Source organism: Mercenaria mercenaria, chromosome 2 (assembly GCF_021730395.1).
Source record: "Mercenaria mercenaria strain notata chromosome 2, MADL_Memer_1, whole genome shotgun sequence".
In the NCBI taxonomy this organism is placed as follows: domain Eukaryota; kingdom Metazoa; phylum Mollusca; class Bivalvia; order Venerida; family Veneridae; genus Mercenaria; species Mercenaria mercenaria.
In genome coordinates, this window is record NC_069362.1 from 15,165,927 (window position 1) to 15,186,353 (window position 20,427).

At 35.0% G+C, this 20,427-nt stretch overlaps 2 protein-coding genes across 4 annotated transcripts in view; one reads left to right on the forward strand and one right to left on the reverse strand.

The window, feature by feature from the left end:
• The window catches only part of LOC123563262 (G patch domain and ankyrin repeat-containing protein 1-like), a 36,069-nt gene extending 27,121 nt beyond the window's left edge, over window positions 1–8,948 (reverse strand). Inside the window, exon 1 of the mRNA XM_045355964.2 lies at window positions 8,716–8,948. The gene's annotated coding sequence lies outside the window, so the exon portion shown is untranslated. The remainder of the gene's footprint in view (window positions 1–8,715) is intronic.
• Window positions 1–20,427, forward strand: part of LOC123563263 (testis-expressed protein 47-like) — a 35,513-nt gene that overhangs the window by 3,621 nt on the left and 11,465 nt on the right. For 2 of the 3 annotated variants that reach the window (XM_053530565.1, XM_053530569.1), the window contains exons 1-4: window positions 9,188–9,790; window positions 9,991–10,063; window positions 11,743–11,849; window positions 15,254–15,363. In XM_053530565.1, coding sequence (XP_053386540.1) covers window positions 9,575–9,790; window positions 9,991–10,063; window positions 11,743–11,849; window positions 15,254–15,363 — 506 coding nt within the window. In that variant the 5' untranslated portion in view covers window positions 9,188–9,574. Of the gene's footprint in view, window positions 1–9,187; window positions 9,791–9,990; window positions 10,064–11,742; window positions 11,850–15,253; window positions 15,364–20,427 lie in introns of those variants that run through there. The other variant, XM_053530573.1, reaches the window with a different exon arrangement.

The window sequence follows — 20,427 nt, forward strand, 5'->3', positions numbered from 1 at the left end:
GAATGATAACCTTGATAAAATCTAGGCCAAGATCGAAAATGGGTCATCTGGGTTATAAAACTAGGTCACTAGGTCAAATCAAAGAAAAACCTTGTGTATGCGATAGAGGCTGTATTTTTCAATGATCTTCATGAATTTTGGTCACAATGATTACCTTGATGAATTCTAGGCCAAGTTAAAAAAATGGGTCATCTGGGGTCAAAAAGTAGGTCACTAGGTCAAATCAAAGAAAAACCTTGTGTATGCGATAGAGGCTGTATTTTTCAATTGAACTTCATGAAATTTGGTCGGAATAATTGCCTTGATGAATTCTAGGTCGAGTTTGAATAATGTCATTGGGTCATCTGAGGTCAAAAACTAGGTCTCTAGGTCAAATTATAGAAAACTTCTGTATGTGATAGAGACTGTATTTTTCAACTGGTTTTCATGAAATTTGGTCAGAATTATTGCCTTGATGGAATCTAGCCAGGTCAGGTTCGAATGTGGGTCATCTGGTGTCAAAAACTAGGTCACAAGATCAAATCAAAGAAAATCCTTGCGTATTCAATAGAAGCTGTATTTTTCAATTGATCTTCGTGAAATTTGGTCGAAATGATTATGATTGCCTTAATAAAATCTAGTTCAGTTTTGAATATGGGTTATCTGGGATAAAAAAGGTCAAATCAAGGAAAAACCTTGTGTACGCGATAGAGGCTGTTTTTTTGAAAAATTATGTCAGAATGGCTGCCTTCATGAAATCTAGGTTGAGTTTGAGTATGGGTCATCTGAGATAAAAAAAACTAGGTCACTAGATCAAATCAAAGAAAAACCTTGTGTATGCAATAGAGACTGTATTTTTCAATTGATCTTCATGAAACTTGGTCAGAATGATTACCTTGATAAAATCTAGGTCAAGTTTGAATATGGGTTATCTGGGGTCAAAAACTAGGTCACTAGTTCATATCTAAGAAAATACTTGTTTAAACTCAAGAGACCACATTTTTGGTCCAATCTTAATGAAAATTTGCCAGAATATTTGTTTCCATGAAATCACTACATGTAGGTCAAACATGTTTACACTGTTATGGTGTGTTTCTCAGGTGAGCGACCTAGGGCCATCTTGGCCCTCTTGTTTACCACGGGAGTAAATTCTAGTTTTGTGGTACGGCATCCTACTTAATTAAGTGCTTCCTTTAAACGTGTAAAATTTATTAGACCCCAAATTATTAAAAGTAAGACATTACCTGAATTCAAGTTGCATTGTAAATTTAAGACAGTGAAAGGATGATTTCATCAAATCACATTTATTACCGATTTTACTTTGTCAAATGACCGGTGAGGGCATTTAAAAATGATAAACCTACATTTTCCTGAATAAGGTGTGAAATGTTACAATCAGCTTTCAAAGTAGGTCAAATTTGTTTCCAGTAGGTAGCACTGCACATTGTAGTCCATGCAAAAATTTAATACAGGGAGACCGGATGTAACGCAAATATCCCGGGTGAGAAAATTCCAGAGGTTTCCATGGAATGTCTGTGAATTTCCATGGAAGTCCAGACTCCGGAGTATTCGGACAAACTTTCCAGAGTTGGATATGGAATACTGCGGAAAAATGTCCAGGGATTTCCAGAGTACTTTCCATGGACAATTTTCCTGAGTGATTCCGGAGTATTATTTATAAAATATTTGTGAAGCCTTTAAATTGGTTACTAAAGCAGTCATTGTGTAATTGCTATGTAATGACTGATACACAAAGATACATGCATGTGTTTAATTAGAATAAATACAAATATATGTATTGTTTCGCTGGTCAATTATGTAAACAAACTTACCCTTACAGAAAAAAATGGTCTGTGGTGAATGGATGCGGTGAATGGTTGGTGAATGATTGGTTAATAGAAAGTGAATGAAGTTGGGACCATTAACTTTTCATTAACTTTTCACATGCAAATGAGGTCTGCAGTGAATGAGCTGCGAACTGTCTGCGGTGAATGAGCTGCGAACATTCTGCAGTGAATGATCTGCGAACTGTCTGCAGAAAGCTTTCATCTTGTAGGGCAGAATGTCAAGCCCACCAGCGGTCTGTGAAGTGTGACCTTGACCTTGAACCTAGGGACCTGATTCTTGCGTATGACACTCCGTCACATAATGGTGAACATTCATGCCAAAATACATCAAAATCCCATCATGCATGAAGAAGAAATGCTCCGGACAAACTTCAATTTGACCTTTGACCTCCAACTGTGACCTTGACCTTTGAGATAGGAACATGGGGTTTGCGCGTGACACACTTTATCATTGAAGTTAACAGTCGTGCAAAATATAAACAAGATTGGTCCATGCATGTCAAAATTATGGTCCAGAAAAATATTGGATGCACGCACGCACGGACACACATACACCAAAACGCCAAAAGTGGTGACTATATCAAGCTCAACGCAAGTGGGCTTGACGATAAGCTAGAGTTAGCTGAAAACCTCTATACATTTACATACACAAAAAATCAAAGTCATGGAAACTGATGACAAAAATAAGTCTGCAGTTTAGAATTACATGAATCAAATAAATTGAAAAAAAAAATATCACATTTTACTTTTGACATGCCTTGTGTATATCATAGACAATTAAAAAAGCACTTACTGTAGCTGACACCATGCTATTCACATAAATCTGCTGTGCTGTGCATGGTCCAGAATTTCAAACTATACAAAGCATTTTGCCGCCAAAACGAGTGCAGCTATTTTATTTACAAATCATGAAATTCAAGTTTCTCCAGTGAATAGAAAGTGAATTAATGATACAATATATTTAAAATACCAAGTCCTGCGGTGAATAAGAAGCGAACACTGGAGTCTGCGGTGAATAGAATGTTAAAAAAGAAGTTTGATCGCCAATCATTAACCGGATGCGGTGAATGAACAGCGAACTGCAGCTGTGAATAGCTCCATTTAAACTTTCTATTAACTTTCAATTCACCGGAGAAGGCTTGTTCTGTAAGGGTTACTTCAGTAATTTATAGAATCCTTAAATTATTAACTTGGAACTGAATTACCTCACATAATAAAGTTTCACTAATTTCTACATAACTTGTTTACATCAGACTTCCAGTTACACATTTTGAAAATTTCTCTAAATGTAAGATGAGGTAATCTAATTGGCTGAACTTGATCACATGGTATTCCCAGTCTGATGCTAATTGTTATTTTCCAGAGTTAAACAGTCAGGGGTGTAACTGTTTCGAGTTATCGCAGTTTATAACCCATTTGAGTTATTGTTTATACTTTCATAACTTGTTTCAGTTATCATAAAATATTACAAAGCCCTCCTGTACCAATTCCTCATTTTGAATGAGACTAATGCAATTATTTCCTGAATCCTTGAACTTTTATCTTTCCAGCTATGCAGTAAAATGTTTTACGAAAGGCTGATAAAGTTTTAAGCAAAAGTTTTAAAACTATAATACTCTTAACATCCCATTATGCTTATCAGGTCATGATCAGACTAAAAGAGAATTTGATTAACCCCAGTTTGCTACTAATTTCACTTTAAAGGTCACTTTGTGAGAACAGCAAAAAGACTTTTTTTGAATAACTTACCTGAGTTTACTATATTTTATAACTATAATACAGGTTATAAAATGTTTGAAAAAGTAACTGAAATAGGTTACATAACTTAAAACAGTTACACCCCTGACTGTTAAAAGAACCAGAAATTTTTTTAAGTGCTACTTTTCCGCAGTGTCCGTGAACATTCCATAAACATTTTGAAAGATGTCCAGAGTGATTTCCAGAGATGCCTGTGGAAAATATTTGCAACCACTCTGGACATGTTACATAACAGGTGACTTTTCCATGAAAGTTTTGTATTTGTCTGCAGTTTTTCCACAGTTACCCTGGAATATGTACAGCCGGGATTTGCAGAAAGTGGTATTATAATTGATTTAACTCCCAAGAAAAAAATAGTATTGCGAATTCGATAAATTATTAATAGTAATCAGCAGTTTATTTGTCATAATGGGAGATTTTATCAAGTTCCTGTTTTTCTTGGGACTGAAGGATTAGAAATTTTAAACTTTTACTTTTCTTTTGTATTTTGGGCTTGGATCATGCTCAAAAATTGTTGTTATACTGCTTGAGTAGATAGTGGTGTCAAATTAAAATCACCGTTAAAATTTCAAATTCAGTATGTCTTCAACCCCATGTGAGAGCTCTATATAATTTATAAAAATGTTTACGAAAAAATACATAATAACAGCAACTTTATGACAATTCATATTTTTTCCCAGCAATTATCATTATAGTACACCAGTAATACAGAACATTATAGTACATGTATATTGATTACGCGACCTCTAGACTCTGGTTACTGGACCCCTAGCCACTTTCTACCAGATAATGCCAGAAACGATAACCAATTTAAGTAAATCATCAGCACTGAACACTAGTCAGGAGATTAGTCATGAATGGGAATCATGTCTGGACAGTTGACATAGTGGTCCAGCTTGCTATCCATTGAGCCACTGACTCCTTCCAATGACAGCTAGAGCAGTACGTATTATTAGTCGCTGCATCAAGTTACATTAACCATTACTGCACTAAATTTCTATAATGAACTTGTCCATCTTCCAATTTGGACAGTACCATTCACTGTTAAAAGGGGTGCTTACCAAAAGGATACTGGCTGTAATGTGCAAGATATGGTTCATTACTCACGTTTACAAGACTTAGTGTAAATTTCTTTAAATAATGATTGTTTTTGTTACCATAAATGCACTGTATTGCCAAAACAAAGCCAGCATATATCTATCAAACTTTAAGTGATGTCTTCTTATGAATGCAGGATTGACTTTCATCAGACTTTGTTTTAGCTCTCCAAAGTTTGATCAAATGGGGGCACTCTGTCACTTTTTAGGGAGACCACAAGAACAAAAAATGAAAAATCACAAGAGGACTTAAATTCTTCTTATAAATCACATGTTGGATCTTCACTAAACTTGGTCTGTAGTATCATTATAAGGTCCTCTCCCAGTTTTGTTCAAATGGGGGCACTTAATTGGCCCTCTTTTACGGGCCATTGGAGTCAAACAAAGAAAAACCGTGCGTAAGCTTTTGCTTGTGACCACTCTATAGGTCATTTTTCATGGGATCTTTATGAAAGTTTGTCAGAATGTTCATCTTGATGATATCTAGGTCAAGATAGAAACTGGGTCACGTGCGGTCCAAAACTAGGTCAGTAGGTCTAAAAATAGAAAAACCTTGTGACCTCTCTAGAGGCCATACTTTTCAATGGATCTTCATGAAAGTTAGTCAGAATGTTTACTTTGAGGATATCTAGGTCAGATTTGAAACTGGGTCACATGCCATCAAAAACTAGGTCAGTAGGACAAATTATAAAAAAACTTGTGACCTCTCTAGAGGCCATATTTTTCATGGGATCTGTATGAAAATTGGTCTGAATGTTCATCTTGATGATATCTCGGCCAAGATTGAAACTGGATCATGTGCGGTCCAAAACTAGGTCAGTAGGTCTAAAAATAGAAAAACCTTGTGACCTCTCTAGAGGCCATACTTTTCAATGGATCTTCATTAAAGTTAGTCAGAATGTTTACTTTGAGGATATCTTGGTCAGTTTTGAAACTGGGTCACATGCCTTCAAAAACTAGGTCAGTAGGTCAAATTATTAAAAAAACTTGTGACCTCTCTAGAGGCCATATTTTTCATGGGATCTGTATGAAAGTTGGTCTGAATGTTCATCTTGATGATATCTAGATTAAGTTTGAAACTTGGTCACATGGGTTTCAAAACTAGGTCAGTAGGTCTAAAAATAGAAAAACCTTGTGACCTCTTTAGAGGCAATACTTTTCAATGGATCTTCATGAAAGTTCGTCAGAATGTTCATCTTGATGATATCTAGGTCAAGTTTGAAACTGGTTCACGTGCGTTCAAAACTAGGTCAGTAGGTCAAATAATAAAAAAACCTTGTGACCTCTCTAGAGGCCATATTTTTTATGGGATCTGTATGAAAGTTGGTATGAATGTCCATCTTGATGATATCTAGTTTGAAACTGGATCAACTGCGGTCCAAAACTAGGTCAGTAGGTCTAAAAATAGAAAAACCTTGTGACCTCTCTAGAGGACATGCTCTTGAATGGATCTACATGAGAATTAATCAGAATGTTCAACTTGATGATATCTAGGTCAGCTTCGAAACTGGGTCACGTGCTGTTAAAAACTAGGTCAGTAGGTCAAATAATAAAAAAAACTTGTGACCTCTCTAGAGGCCATATTTTTCATGGGATCTGTATGAAAGTTTGTCAGAATGTTCATCTTGATGATATGTAGGTCACTTTTGAAACTGGGTCATGTGCCTTCAAAAACTAGATCAGTAGGTCAGATAATAAAAAAACCTTGTGACCTCTCTAGAGGCCATATTTTTCATGGGATCTGTATGAAAGTTGGTCTGATTGTCCGTCTTGATGATATCTAGGTCAAGTTTGAAACTGGGTCAAGTGTGATCAAAAACTAGGTCAGTAGATCTAAAACTAGAAAAACCTTTTGACCTCTCTAGAGGCCATATTTTTCAATGGATCTTCATGAAAATTGGTCTAAATGTTCATCTTGATGATATCTAGGTCAGTTCAAAACTGGGTCGTGTGCTTTCAAAAACTAGGTCATTAGGTCAAATAATAGAAAAACCTTGTGACCTCTCTAGAGGCCCTATATTTCATGAGATCTTCATGAAAATTGTCGAGAATGTCCACCTTGATGATATCTAGGTCAGCTTTAAAACTGGGTCACATGCTTTCAAAAACTAGGTCATTAGGTCAAATTATAGAAAAACCTTGTGACCTCTCTAGAGGCCATATTTTTCAACGGATCTTCATGAAAATTGGTCAGAATTTTTATCTTGATGATATCTAGGTCAAGTTCAAAACTGGGTCACATGAGCTCAAAAACTAGGTCACTATGTCAAGTAATAGAAAAAACGACGTCATACTCAGTTCAAAACTGGGTCACGTGGGGACAGGTGAGCGATTCAGGACCATCATCGTCCTCTTGTTTTTTTTTTTAATGTAACAGTGTTCTACCAAAATTAATTTAACCCCTTTTGTACACAACACCATCTACAGTTTCCATTGAACTGAAATGAAACTTGATATTTAACTTCATCTACATAAAGTGGACACAAGGGGGTTTTTTGGCCGTTTTTAAAGCCGTTATTTGGCTATATTCCCAATGCCAAAAGTATGTTTTTTTCCCAAAATGAGTGCAAAAATTCCCAATCTACATTCTGAAAAAAAATTCATCAAAATTGCACAAAAATTGACCAAATTATGGACAATTTTATAATGGAAGTATGTTAAAGATGTTCTAAAATGTGAAACAGGTAGTATGAGAAAGTGCTTAAACACATCCTTACTTTATCCTATGGGACTAAATATTTTCCAATTTGGAACATTTACGCGTCAAAATTCCCAATTTTGGGGGTATAGGCTATGTTCCCAAATTAGCTAGAAAAAACCCTGGGACATCATTATTGAGACTTCCATGTCCAAGTATTGAATTTTGAGTTATTCCCCTTTTAAGGACTTAAAAATATAACAGGACATCAGACTGGTACATTGTGAAATCAAGTTTTCCTACAGTTTCAATCCATTTCAAAAATAACTGGTACACCGGTATGTCATCAGCATGAAGTAGGCATGTGCATATGGATGGGATTTTATTTCTAATTACCTTTTCTTGTGTTGTGCCCTTTTTGGATTTAAAAATATTACAACTATGCTTCTGTACCTTGTGTACTCCAGGCCTGTTTTTGTACAATTCAAACGAAACATGATATAAATCATTCGCATTAAGTGAATAATTAATTATGCACATATTATTTGACTTCCGTGTTTGAGTATTGAGTCCTCTTGAGTTATGCCCATTTCTTAGTAATCTTGTTTCAAGTATTATAAGGAGCATACAATAGCACAATTGAAGACAAGTATGATGAAGTGCTTGGGAAGTAAATTGCTGTTTGTATATTACGTCTGATGGCCATGTAAAAGTACCATAGGTACAAGTGTTCACAAAATAGCTGCAATCAAAATCTTATTACAATAGAATTTTTTAAAAATGGAAGTGGCTACAAGAATTTACAGGACACAAGGCAGTAATGCTCTTATAATTTTGTCTCAGTCCCCTGCCATAAAATCAGTATTGATTGTGCAGTCTTCAGTATTCTGTAGATGTAGAACATGGTTATTAATATAACCTTCTTTTGATGTTTGGAAAAGTTTGGCATATTTATACAAACTGAATGAAATGTTTAAAATGTAAGAATTTTTTCCTTGGCCTAGTAGTTTGAAGATGGCTGACCTCAAATCTTTTTTCACTCCTTACTGTGCCCTCAAGTCTGAGTCACACTTAACACATGGGGTCAAATTTTATATAAGGAAGTGTGTAGCTGGCTTTTAGCATGGTCAGTCTGTTAATTAAGCTTGAAGTCCCTTTTAGCATCTTTCTTAGTGAATCTGATATGAATTTTAATGTTGGTGAAACCCACTAAACCCATAAATTTTCAGTGAATTTTTAAAAATAATTTGTTAGTAGTAAATTTCTAATTATAACATAGTTTAATTAAATACTTTTTAAAATCGTAAGTGTGAAACTTTAAGATGTGCTATGATACAATACTTTTAATGACAAAGTTAAAAGTTGTAATTTTTTGATTCAATAAAAACAAACTTACCACTAGATTGATCTTTGTTCCGTTCCTTTCTTTTAATGTGGCACATTTGAGGTTTGGAAATGGGATTCATATAAAATGTCACATTTTCCACATTTTAAAGTTAGCGGTCTGATTACACTTAATCATATTTCTCATCAAATAAAGTAGCTTCAGTTTTTATTTGTTTTACTGAAATCCTATGTAATAAATCACACGTTTCTAATGCACTGTTCAAGTTTTATTGTAGCTAATCCAATTGTTCAAATAGACACCTAATATTTGTTTAATACAAAGCACTTCATGTCTTTGTCTGATACAAATTTTTTTTTTTTTTTGAAAAAAGTATAATATTTCAGTGGAGTTTGAATAATATTAATGCATAGAAAATCCGTGATAAAGATTTCACCAGCACATGTGCAGTTGCATGTTAATTTTGCAAGCACTTGGAATGCCATGCCTGGATTTGTTTAAGATATTGTTATTTGAATAGCTGTAGATTAATCTATGTCAACATGGAATGAAACATTATTGAAAGTTTATCTGGCCGATTGAAATATTATCACCCGTTGTCAAAGAGGTTGTTTTACAAGTGATAAGGTGGTTTAGCTTACCTCTGAAAGTGATTGCATTAGCAAAGGAATATAATTTAACAATTTTTCTCTCATTTTTGACTTTGTAAAAAACAACTGCATTTGTGGCTAATTCCAAAGAAAAACGTAAAAAAGCAAATATATTTACATTTGAACTTGACTGGTATATTCATTGGATTTGAAAGTTGTTGAAACATAAGGATTCAGTTTTAACATAAAAAAGTGTTTTTTAAAACAATTTGTACAACAATCAATATTGAGTAAAAGGAGACACTGAAAACTTGCTAACAATGGCAGAAAAATTGAGTCAGCCTGAGATTGAGAAAGCAAATAAAGAAGAGGAGAAAAATGATACTACGGACCAGGAAAGACAAAGGCCAAAATCTAGGAGCCCTGACCGGCGCAGAAAAGCCAAGAAACCACAGGAACGGACCTGGGATTGGCCCAAGAAGAGTTTTTTTGAGTTGTCATGTTTTGACTCAGCTGAGGGTGGTTCAAGTAGAATGGTACAGAATTATTTTGAGGAATATTTCATGATAATGGTTATCAGTTTTCTGTGTCAAAGTAGAGGTCATGTTTTCTTATCCTAATTATTAGAAAATTGGAAGAATTTGACACAGCGGTAGGTGACACAGTGTTGAGCATTTTATTTTACAGTTTTTGTAATTATTTGTCTTTTACTGAATTTTTACTCAAATATTTTCAGAAAAATCTGGTTCATCGCATAGTCTACATTGGAAAACTAAAGGAAAATGTGGAAGACAGAATGGAAGTTGGAAGTAAGTTTGCATTAGCAATTAATAATTCAGCGCTTATGAACGTTTATTTTAAAGGCGTACGCTAGAATTCCCTGTATATGGGCGAAAATTTTCCCAATAACAGAATTTCTTTAAACTTTGGATATTGAAGGACAATCATCTAAGAAACAAAAAAAATGCAATAAAAATCATAGGTCACCGGATTTGAAAAAGAGTTATCTGACCTTGAAAACATCATTTTTGGGGGAAATGCCGTTTTTAAGGGCAGATAACACTTTTTCGATACCGGTGACCTATGATTTTTATTGCATTTTTTTGTCAAATATTTAATGCTAAATGCTAATTTTTTAATACTAAATTCTAGTATTAAAAGCAAAATGCCAATTTCTTAATGCTAAATGCTACATACCAAATGTTTTATGCCATATACTTAATGCTAAATGTCAAAGTTAATGCTTATTCCTAAATGATTAATGTTAATTGTCAAATTCATTAACTTTATGAATTAATGATTTCTATCTCATAAGGCAATGGGTGTAAGTTTTAATTATTTAAAACATAATATTCTACCAGTCTTTAACTTAAAACAGTATTTATAAACATGTCTCTACCTGCCATAAGAACATTGGACCGAAACTGTTTACCCTTAAAATGTTTAGAAAAAAGTTTTTTTAAATAGAGACAAAATTTTGTAACAAAGGGCAATGACTATTTAAATTTATTTATTTGGGTTTTATGGCACACCAACACAGTATAGGTTATATGGTGCCAAACAGGACTACAAATTTTGGTTTCACGGATTTATTTATATACTGATATATTCAGCTTGTTTTTAGCTGGACTATTAGAAGAATAGTCCGAGCTATTGTACTCACCCTGATATCAGCGCCTGTGTTGGCCTTGACGTCTTACCTTGGTTAAAGTATAGCTATCATTTAAAGGCATATTGCTTTGAAATCTTTTTTTCTTTTTCTAGGTCAATTACTAATCTTACTGTGTCAAGTCCCATAACTCTGACATGTAATTTTACCAAATTATGCCCCCTTTTGGACTTAGAAAATCCTGGTTAAAGTATTGCTTGCAAGTTCTTCAAAACTCACCAAAACTAATGCAGATATTGAATTGAAACTTCACATGTGTCTTTGTGGTTATAAAACTAGGTGATTAAGCATTAAGTCCCATAACTGTGACATGCATTTTGGCGATATTATGGGCTGATGTATGATACAAACTATGGTAAAATACAAGTTAATTTCAATGGATTTGGGAACCTTAGGCACACCAGTAAAATAAATATGTATCAGTCAAATTGATTGGATATCTGGCTTGCTTTCAGTATGCACATAATCTTCCTCACCAGAATTCAACCAAACTATATTAGCAAGTGAAAATCCTCATTACAAGTTAAGCTTGTCAGATGTGCTACTTCACTGATTTGGCAATGGGGTCAAGGCCTTATAATTGGGAAAAAATACATTGTAAAACATCAGAATTTGGAAGGTTTTTGCTTTTTTAACTTTTCGGAATTTCAGCTTTGAAACTGAGGGGAGACATACTATTTTACTATTTGCCATTGGGACTTTGGAGCCTTATTTCTGCTCCAAGTCAGCCAGATGAAAAACAAAACTACTTGATGATGAGTATAAACTTAAGGTAAAATCTAGACGCTGGCTATTTGATGTATAAACTTGTTATTTCAGTGCATCATGACAGGCTGATAAAGAACCTACAGAACAACTACCAACATGCTGAACCAATCACAGGCCTCCTTCTTGTATACCTTAAACACCTTGTTCATGTTGTAGAGGTATGTCGTCTTATATTGCCCTTCATAATTGGCCAGGTAGTTAAAAAGAGCTTTGACAGTTAGTCAGTTATGTCCTTTGCCTCCCAGTTGCTGTGGGTTTGAAATCCCAGTCTTGTATGTGAGGAAGTTATTAGGATGGTTATGAACTAATTATAGTAAAGAATACAGCAATACCAATTAACCTTTACCCTGCTAAATTTCCAAAATGGACTAATAAATTTCCATCTTTCAGTCTGGGCAGTGCCATTTATTATCGGAAGGAGTGTATACTGAAAATTTACTGACTGAATAGCGACCAGTGCAGACCATGATCAGACTGCATGGATGTGCAGGCTGATCCTGGTCTGCACTGGTCGCAGAGGCATACTCACTTGCCGGAAGCTAAGGCTGAAGGTTAAACATTTTCACAGGACCATTAATTTTATTAGCTCATCTGATTTTTTGAAAAAAAATGATGAGTTATTGTCATCACTTGAGCGGTTGTCGGCGTCGGCGTCGGCGTCGCCTGGTTAAGTTTTTATGTTTAGGTCAGCTTTTCTCCTAAACTATCAAAGCTATTGCTTTGAAACTTGGAATACTTGTTCACCATCATAAGCTGACCCTGTATAGCAAGAAACATAACTCCATCTTGCTTTTTGCAAGATTTATGGCCCCTTTTGTACTTAGAAAATATCAGATTTCTTGGTTAAGTTTTATGTTTAGGTCAACTTTTCTCCCAAACTGTCAAAGCTATTGCTTTGAAACTTGGAATACTTGTTCACCATCATAAGCTGACCCTGTACAGCAAGAAACATAACTCCATCTTGCTTTTTGCAAGATTTATTGCCCCTTTTGGACTTAGAAAATCAGTTTTCTTGGTTAAGTTTTATGTTTAGGTCAGCTTTTATCCTAAACTATCAAAGCTATTGCTTTAAAACTTGCAACACTTGTTCACCATCATAAGTTGACCCTGTACAGCAAGAAACATAACTCCATCCTGCTTTTTGCAAGATTTATGGCCCCTTTTGGACTTAGAAAATATCAGATTTCTTGGTTAAGTTTTATGTTTAGGTCAACTTTTTCTCTTAAACTATCAAAGCTATTGCTTTGAAACTTGCAACACTTGTTCACCATCATAAGCTGACCCTGTACAGCAAGCAGCGTAACTCCATCCTGATTTTTGCAATAATTATTGCCCCTTTTGGACTTAAAAATCATTTTCTTGGTTGAGTATTATGTTTAAGTCAACTTTTCTCATAAACTATCAAAGCTATTGCTTTAATACTTGCAACAGTTTTTCACCATCATAAGTGGACACTGTACATCAAGAAACATAACTCTATCCTGCTTTTTGCAAGAATGATGGCCCTTTTTAGACTTAGAAAATCATGGGTAGGACAATATTTCTATTACACAAAAAAAATCAGATGAGCGTCAGCACCCGCAAGGCGGTGCTCTTGTCTAAATATGTCATGAGTACTACTAGTCTAGTAGATGCGATTTCATGACTCCTCATATAAATCCCTAGTCTATAATTTGTACTATATGATCAGTCTGTTTTCATCACATGTTTGCTCTATGAGCCAAAAATGGGAAGAAAAATAGAGAAAATTAAATTCTGTGGTCTTGTAATAAAACACATACTGAATATAGTCAATAGTCAAAACCATTTTAAAAATTTATAGTTTTAACAGTTGAACAGAAAAATCATTCATAAGTGTATACTAGTGAGTGGCATGAAAACAAAATATTCTTAGATGCTGATATGCTTCACACTTATTTGGATGCTGGTAATAAACATTTGATCTCTATGGGGTCCACCAAGTGAAATTATGCAGTCAACAAAATTATCCCATGGATGGCTCATATATGAGAATCATGTGATTCTTTGGGAGAAATGAAATAGTAATTAATTTGCTAAATTTAAGCTGCATGCTGGAATTTTGTTTTTTAGCATTTGAACCTTTAGCCTGCTAAATTTTAAAATGGACTGGTCCATCATTCAATTTGGGCAATGCTATTTATTTTTAGAAGGGTTGTTCACTGAAAATTTACTGACTGGATAGCGAACAGCGGAGACCATGATCAGCCTGCATGGACATGTAGGCTGATCTTGGTCTCCACTGGTCGCAAAGGCATTATCCCTTGCCGCCAGCAGGTTAATGGTTAATATGTTGTTGTTATTTCTTATGATTTATATAAGGCATGCGATCATCTTTATTTCATTTTTAGCTCGACTATTCAAAGAATAGTCTAGCTATTCTACTCACCCTGGCATCAGCGTCACACCTTGGTTAAGTTTTTGCATGCAAGTACATACAGCTATCATTTAAAGGCATATAGCTTTGAAACTTATTTATTCTTTTTCTAGGTCAATTGCCAACCTCACTGGGTCAAGTTCCATAACTCTAACATGTATTTTGAGCAAATTATGCCCCCTTTTGGACTTAGAAAATTCTGGTTAAAGTTTTACATGCAAGTCACTATCTCCAAAACTAATGCAAATATTGAATTGAAACTGCACATGTGTCTTCGGGCTTATAAAACTAGTTGATAGCACCAAGTCCCATAACTCTGACCTTCATTTTGGCCAAATTATGCCCCCTTTTGGACTTAGAAAATTCTGGGTAAAGTTTTGCTTGCAAGTACATACAGCTATTACTAAAAGGCATATAGATTTGAAACTTATTTTTTCTTTTTCTAGATCAATTACCTACCTCACTGGGTCAAGTCCCATAACTCTGACATGTATTTTCGGCAAATTATGCCCCTTTTTGGACTTAAAAAATCCTGGTTAAAGTTTTACATGCAAGTTACTATCTCCAAAACTAATGCAGATATTGAATTGAAACTTCACATGTGTCTTCGGGGTTTTAAAACTAGTTGATATAAGTAAGTCCCATAACTCTGACATGTATTTTGGGCTAATTTATATGCCCCCTTTTGGACTTAGAAAATCCTGGTTAAAGTTTTGCGTGCAAGTACATACAGCTTTTACCAAAAGGCATACTAAGCTTTGAAACTTATTTATTCTTTTTCTAGGTCAATTACCAACCTCACTGGGTCAAGTTCTATAACTCTAACATGTATTTTGAGCAAATTATGCCCTCTTTTGGACTTAGAAAATTCTGGTTAAAGTTTTACATGCAAGTTACTATCTCCAAAACTAATGCAGATATGGAATTGAAACTTAACATGTTTCTTCGGGGTTATAAAACTAGTTGATAGCATCAAGTCCCATAACTCTGATAAGCACTTTGGTCAAATTATGTCCCCTTTTGAACTTAAAACTCTTTTGATATTTAACATTTTGGGTAATAATTTCCTGCTTCTGTGACAATATTTCGAATAGTTGAGCTTGGCTGTCTTATGGACAGCTCTTGTTAACTTAACACTGATGTTAAAAAATTCTTTTTATTTTTCAGACTTCATCAGATATGATAGTTGAGGTAATAAGAGATGTTGTGAAAACACAGAAAGATGAAAACGGTTTTATAGAACAGGCAAAAATACTTATTGTCTCGCATGATATATCCTTTGTCATTTTTTGCTAAATTAAGAGTTATCTGATTAAGGTTACTTTACATTCATAATATTCAATTAATTCACAAAACATTTTGTTATCACAGTACTCATATTCTTAAATCAGAAGAAACCAATTTGTTGTGTTCTGTAGAAAGGGGACAAATAAATCTGCATTTTTAGCTCGACTATTCGAAGAATAAGTAGAGCTATCCTACTCACCACGGCGTCGGCGTCGGCGTCGGCGTCACACCCTGGTTAAGTTTTTCGTACCAGTCCACATTTTGACAAAGTCTTTTGAGATAAAGCTTTGAAACTTTCAACACTTGTTTACCATCATCATGTCCAGTTATAGGCAAGAGTACATAACTCTGTCAAGCATTTTGACTGAATTATGGCCCCTTTTGACTTAGAAATCTTGGTTAAGTTTTTCGTACCAGTTCATATTTTGACAAAGTCTTTTGAGATAAAGCTTTGAAACTTTCAACACTTGTTTACCATCACCATGTCCAGTTATAGGCAAGAGTACATAACTCTGTCAAGCATTTTGACTGAATTATGGCCCCTTTTGACTTAGAAATCTTGGTTAAGTTTTTCGTACCAGTTCATATTTTGACAAAGTCTTTTGAGATAAAGCTTTGAAACTTTCAACACTTGTTTACCATCACCATGTCCAGTTGTAGGCAAGAGTACATAACTCCATCAAGCATTTTGACTGAATTATGGCCCTTTTTGACTTAGAAATCCTGGTTAAGTTTTTCGTACCAGTCCACATTTTGACAAAGTCTTTTGAGATAAAGCTTTGAAACTTTCAACACTTGTTTACCATCACAATATCCAGTTGTAGGCAAGAGTACATAACTCCATCAAGCATTTTGACTGAATTATGGCCCCTTTTGACTTAGAAATCTTGGTTAAGTTTTTCGTACCAGTTTATATTTTGTGTAAAGTGTTTGACATATGGCTTTGAAACTTTTATATCTTGTTCAGTATAATAGTCTCTATCAATAGGCAAGAGTACGTAACTCTCTCCTCTTTTTTGGCTGAATTATGGCCCTTTTTGAACTTGTAAACTGGTTCTGTTTTGTATATGTCCATGTTTTGTCAAGACTATTTGACATATGTCTTTTAAACTTTAAACACTTGTTTATCATTATGGTTTCCATCTCTAGGCAAGAGTACATAACTCTGACAACTATTTTGACTGAATTATGGCCCTTTTTGGACTTTCAAATTTGTTCAGTTTTTCCTACAAGTCGGCGTTTTGTCAAAACTATTTGAACTGTGGCTTTGAAACTTTTAACACTAGTTTATCAACATGATTTCCATCTGTAGGCAAGAGTACATAACTCTGTCAACTATTTTGACTGAATTATGGCCCCTTTTGGACTTGGAGATAAGTTAAATTTTTCATATAAGTCCATGTTTTGCCTAACATATAACTTAACATATTTGCCATCATGGTCACACATTGCCATTTAGTGCAAGACTAATCGAAATCCACAAATACAGGAACATTTTTTGTTTAATCCATTTTTTTGTTTAGTCTGAAAATCTATGGAAATATTTTGACCCCATTCTTCAATCAATTCTTCGAATAGTCGAGCGCGCTGTCATCCGACAGCTCTTGTTTGGTATTTGTGTTCCAAGGACCAGTTGTAAATGGCTTCATTCTCTGTTAATTGGAAGTTGTTCGAATTTGTATGCAAATTGACTCCTATAAGGTTTTCAGCTATGGTTATTTCTTCCATAAATTAAATACATTTATGTTAAACTACTTATTCATTATCACATCATTTTGGTTGAACTTTCACAGGAGATTATACCTGTAGTGTGTAGATATTTGAAATTTTATGGGGCACTAATTCTTGAGATTCTCACATATAAGACTGGTAGAGCCTCTGGCAAATTTTGTAGATATATTTATGTCTCCCCCAGGAGACATATTGTTTTTGCCCTGTCCGTCCGTCCGTACGTCACACTTCATTTCCGAGCAATAACTGGAGACCCATTTGACCTAGAACCTTCAAACTTCATAGGGTTGTAGGGCTGCTGGAGTAGACGACCCCTATTGTTTTTGGGGTCACTCCATCAAAGGTCAAGGTCACAGGGGCCTGAACATTGAAAACCATTTCAGATCAATAACTAGAGAACCACTTGACCCAGAATGTTGAAACTTCATAGGATGATTGGTCATGAAGAGTAGATGACCCCTATTGACATTGGGGTCACTCCGCCAAAGGTCAGGGTCACAGGGGCCTGAACATTGAAAACCATTTCCAATCAATAACTAGAGAACCACCTGACCCAGAATGTTGAAACTTGATAGGATTATTGGTTATAAAGAGTAGATGACCCTTATTGATTATGGGATCACTCCATCAAAGGTCAAGGTCACAGGGGCCTGAACATTGAAAACCATTTCTGATCAATAACTAGAGAACCACTTGACCCAGAGTGTTGAAACTTCATAGGATGATTGTACATGCAAAGTAGATGACCCCTATTGATTTTGGGGTCACTCCATTAAAGGTCAAGGTCACAGGGGCCTGAACATTGAAAACCATTTCCGGTCAGTAACTTGAGAACCACTTGACCCAGAATGTTGAAAATTAAGGTATTAGATCACTAATAGTAATGTTTTCAAAATGGCCTTTGCTTGGTATATTCTGAAAGGTAACAGTGTTTTGAACTATTTTGCAATTTTTAAACAACTTTTACTGTGCCGTTTTTTTTATAAATTTTGTATTACTTATGGTATCTCCTCAAGCTCAAGTAGAGACAAATTTCAATGTGGTGGCCACAATCCAAAACGTTTGCAGAGAACTCATTTTACCATTAATTTTAATAAAAGAAACATCAAACTATTGGTAGACAATTATAAAACACAAAATAAAAATGTCAATATCATTTTTTCTATGGTGCCTCAAGTACACAGATTTAATGAGACAGAATTCATACTTCAGCATTGAAAAAATAAGGTCGAATGCTGTGTTCTGTTTTGAATTTTGCTTACTGCATTTAAAAATAACCTTAGGGTAGACGTAAAACCTACCTAAATTTCTTCCACAATATATAATCTAAGAGTGAAAGCAAAACAGAGAACTTTCACCACATGTAACTCAATATTTTTAAAGATGTGTAACTCTACCCCTTCTATTTAAGTAGTAAATTCACTTTTAACACCAAGAAATCGCTTATAAGATTCATCTTTTTCCATTTTTGTACAAGAAATCAATAATAAGTCTTGAAAGAAGTAAAAACTTACTAGAAAAAAAGGAAAATAAGAAAAAAAAAATTTGGTCCCAGTAGGGCTTGAACCTACGCACCCCTAAGAATTGCAGTAAAAGTAGGTTTATGGTAGGAATTGAATACTCTTCAAAAAGGAGGTTCTCTATTAGTGATCTAATACCTTAATAGGATGATTGGTCATAAAGAGTAGATGACCCCTAACGATTTTGGGGTCACTCTGTGAAAGGTCAAGGTCACAGAGGCCCGAACATTGAAAACCATTTCCGGTCAGTAACTTGAGAACCACTTGACCCAGAATGATGAAACTTCTAAGGATGATTGGTCATGCAGAGTAGATGAACCCTAACGATTTGAGGGTCACTCTGTTAAAGGTCAAGGCCACAGGGGCCTGAACATGGAAAACCATTCCCAATCAATAACTTGAGAACCTCTCGACCCAGAATGTTGAAACTTCATAGGATGATTGTTCATGCAGAGTAAATGACCCTTATTGTTTTTGGGGTCACTCCGTTAAAGGTCAAGGTCACAGGGGCCTGAACATTGATAACCAGTTCCGATCAATAACTTGAAAACCACTTAACCCAGAATGTTGAAACTTCCTAGGATGATTGAACATGCAGAGTAGATGACCCCTATTGATTTTGGGGTCAGTCTATTAAAGGTCAAGGTCACAGTGGCCTGTTCATGTAAAATCATTTTTGGAAATAACTTGATAACCACTTGATCTACAATGTTGAAACTTAGTAGGATGAATGGACATGCAGAGTAGATGACCCCTATTTATTTTGAGGTCACTTGATCAAAGGTCAAGGTCACAGGAGCCTGAACAGTGACTTGAGAACCACTAGGCCACGAGTGTTGAAATTTAGCGGGATGACTGGACATGCCAAGTAGATGATCCCTATTGCAGCCAACCATCAGTGTCTCTTTGACTTTCGCTTCTGACCCCTATTTACTTCTTGCCTATAGGACTTTGCATTGGGGGAGACATGCGCTTTTTTACAAAAGCATTTTCTAGTTTGTTTTGTTTACAATATGCAACTCAAAGTTTTCAGTCGTGATAAATAGTTGCAAAATGTCTTACATGTAACCATGGCAAACCAAATCTTCCATGAATAGGTAGCTCCAATTAATTTCAAAATCAATGCTTATTTTGATAAACATATACATTTTGAATTAGAACTTTTAATGCAGTTGGTTGATATACTATTTTTCTTTGGAAAAAACAATGTTTGAATGAAAAGATTTCCAGGGTTTATGTGCCTGCCGACCAAGTAAGTGAAATGAATAAGTTTGTCCTAGCTTTGTAAGAAACTGCCAGTGGATGAGAATGAATGCATAAAGGTATGGCTATTTATTATTTTTAAAAGGTTCTCCCTTCCAGGAGTTATAATCAGAGGGGTTCAGCCCATGAGTGGATTGAGTTTAATGACTTATTTTTGTGTCCTAGAGCCATACTTATCAAAATACCCATACTAATATGATTACTTCCTTTGGTTATAACCTTTTCTATTTTAATGATACAGCTTTGGAAATTTTGTTTGTCAAACTGCTCTGTCATGGTGAAATGATTCCACTCTTACCCATGATACTAATAAAGGCATTTAAAGAGAGAAATTTTGATACGGTTTATGATTCTCCTAATTGATTTGTGTAATTTATTAACTGGTACCTGTCCAGTGAGTTTCATTTACTGGTACATGGATATTGTTATTGAAAGGGCCTCTGTGGCCAAGTGTTTAAGACTCACCATTGCAGGTCCGAGGCATGCACGGGGCATTGAAATCTTCATGTGCGAAAGCAAACCAGCTTTTTTATGAAAGGT